Source organism: Amphimedon queenslandica, unplaced genomic scaffold (assembly GCF_000090795.2).
Source record: "Amphimedon queenslandica unplaced genomic scaffold, v1.1 AMPQUscaffold_1089_Cont26896, whole genome shotgun sequence".
NCBI lineage: Eukaryota > Metazoa > Porifera > Demospongiae > Haplosclerida > Niphatidae > Amphimedon > Amphimedon queenslandica.
Window position 1 is genome coordinate 1 of NW_003558563.1, and position 1,107 is coordinate 1,107.

The following is a 1,107-nucleotide window of genomic DNA, read 5'->3' on the forward strand; positions in this document are numbered from 1 at the left end:
AATTTAGCGATATTAGCGAGAGAGCTTTAAATCGCTAAATTAAATAGACGCCAAAATAATTATTATTCATTATAATGGTTATTAGATCTATTTATAGTTAATTTGGTTAAAAACGCTAAAATTAGTAACATTAAACATGACTTTTGCTGATTTTGCTAAAATTAGTAGACGCAAATAATAGTAGGCTTAAGGTAATATCTATGGTTGGGCATGGGGGTTGGGGTGGACACTGGACACGTGTAGGCCAGAGGAGTAAAAGGCGAGGTTATTAGGTTAAAGATGGACAGAAATTTAGATGTATCACTAGGTAGGCTGAAGTAGCTCTCTCTTAATGTTAATTACTGGTATTCTACAGGTCAGTATCAACTGGGATGGAGGGCTCAACACACAACTGCTGTAGTTGGAGAAGTCCTTTACTGCTGGGGAGGCCGGGTCCGGGAAGGACTAGATAAGTCCCACGATTCTCCTACAAAGAAACAGTATACTTCTGCTATTGATGCGTTTAACTTATTATCTGGTGTTTGGTCCTCTCAACCTACTAGTGGTACTCCTCCACTGGGAATCAGAGGAGTCTCCTGTACCACCATTAATAATAATATCTATTATTTTGGTGGCTATTGTGGCCATGACAGTTGCTACCATAACAGTTTGAACTGTTTAAACACTTTAATTCTCCACTGGAAAGAATTACAGCCAACTAGTGACAATTCTGTGACTAAGAGAGCCTTTGGTGGTATGATAGTAATGGGAAGTGAAGGAGGTGAACCTCAACAGTTACTGGTTATTGGTGGACTGGCTCCTAAATCTGCTACTACACCGTATCATCAGTTTGAATACATTGAGATACCTGGCGTTGATGGTCATGTTAGAACTAATGAACAGAATATCTACAACCTGTCTAGTGGTAAGTGACTCATTCATGTATTTATAACATATAGGGGAAAATTTTTGTGGGCCAAAAATTTTGCAGATGATCCATTCAAAAATCAATTTTGTGGCTTTAATTTTTGTGGTTTTCTACTTCTCGTCCATCTTGAACCGTATTGAATCAATTTTCGCGGATTTTATTTTTGTGGATTTTGTAAAAACGCAAAATCTGCAAAAATT

At 37.6% G+C, this 1,107-nt stretch overlaps 1 protein-coding gene across 1 annotated transcript; it reads left to right on the plus strand.

Moving 5' to 3' along the window:
- Nucleotides 1-279: 279 nt before the first annotated feature.
- Nucleotides 280-904, plus strand: LOC105316354 (kelch domain-containing protein 3-like; the record flags this gene model as incomplete). Its single annotated transcript, XM_011411191.1, has 2 exons — nucleotides 280-307; nucleotides 356-904. Coding segments are annotated over exons 1-2 (577 nt in total), but the record flags the coding sequence as incomplete, so codon positions are not given.
- Between the last annotated feature and the right edge of the window lie 203 nt (nucleotides 905-1,107).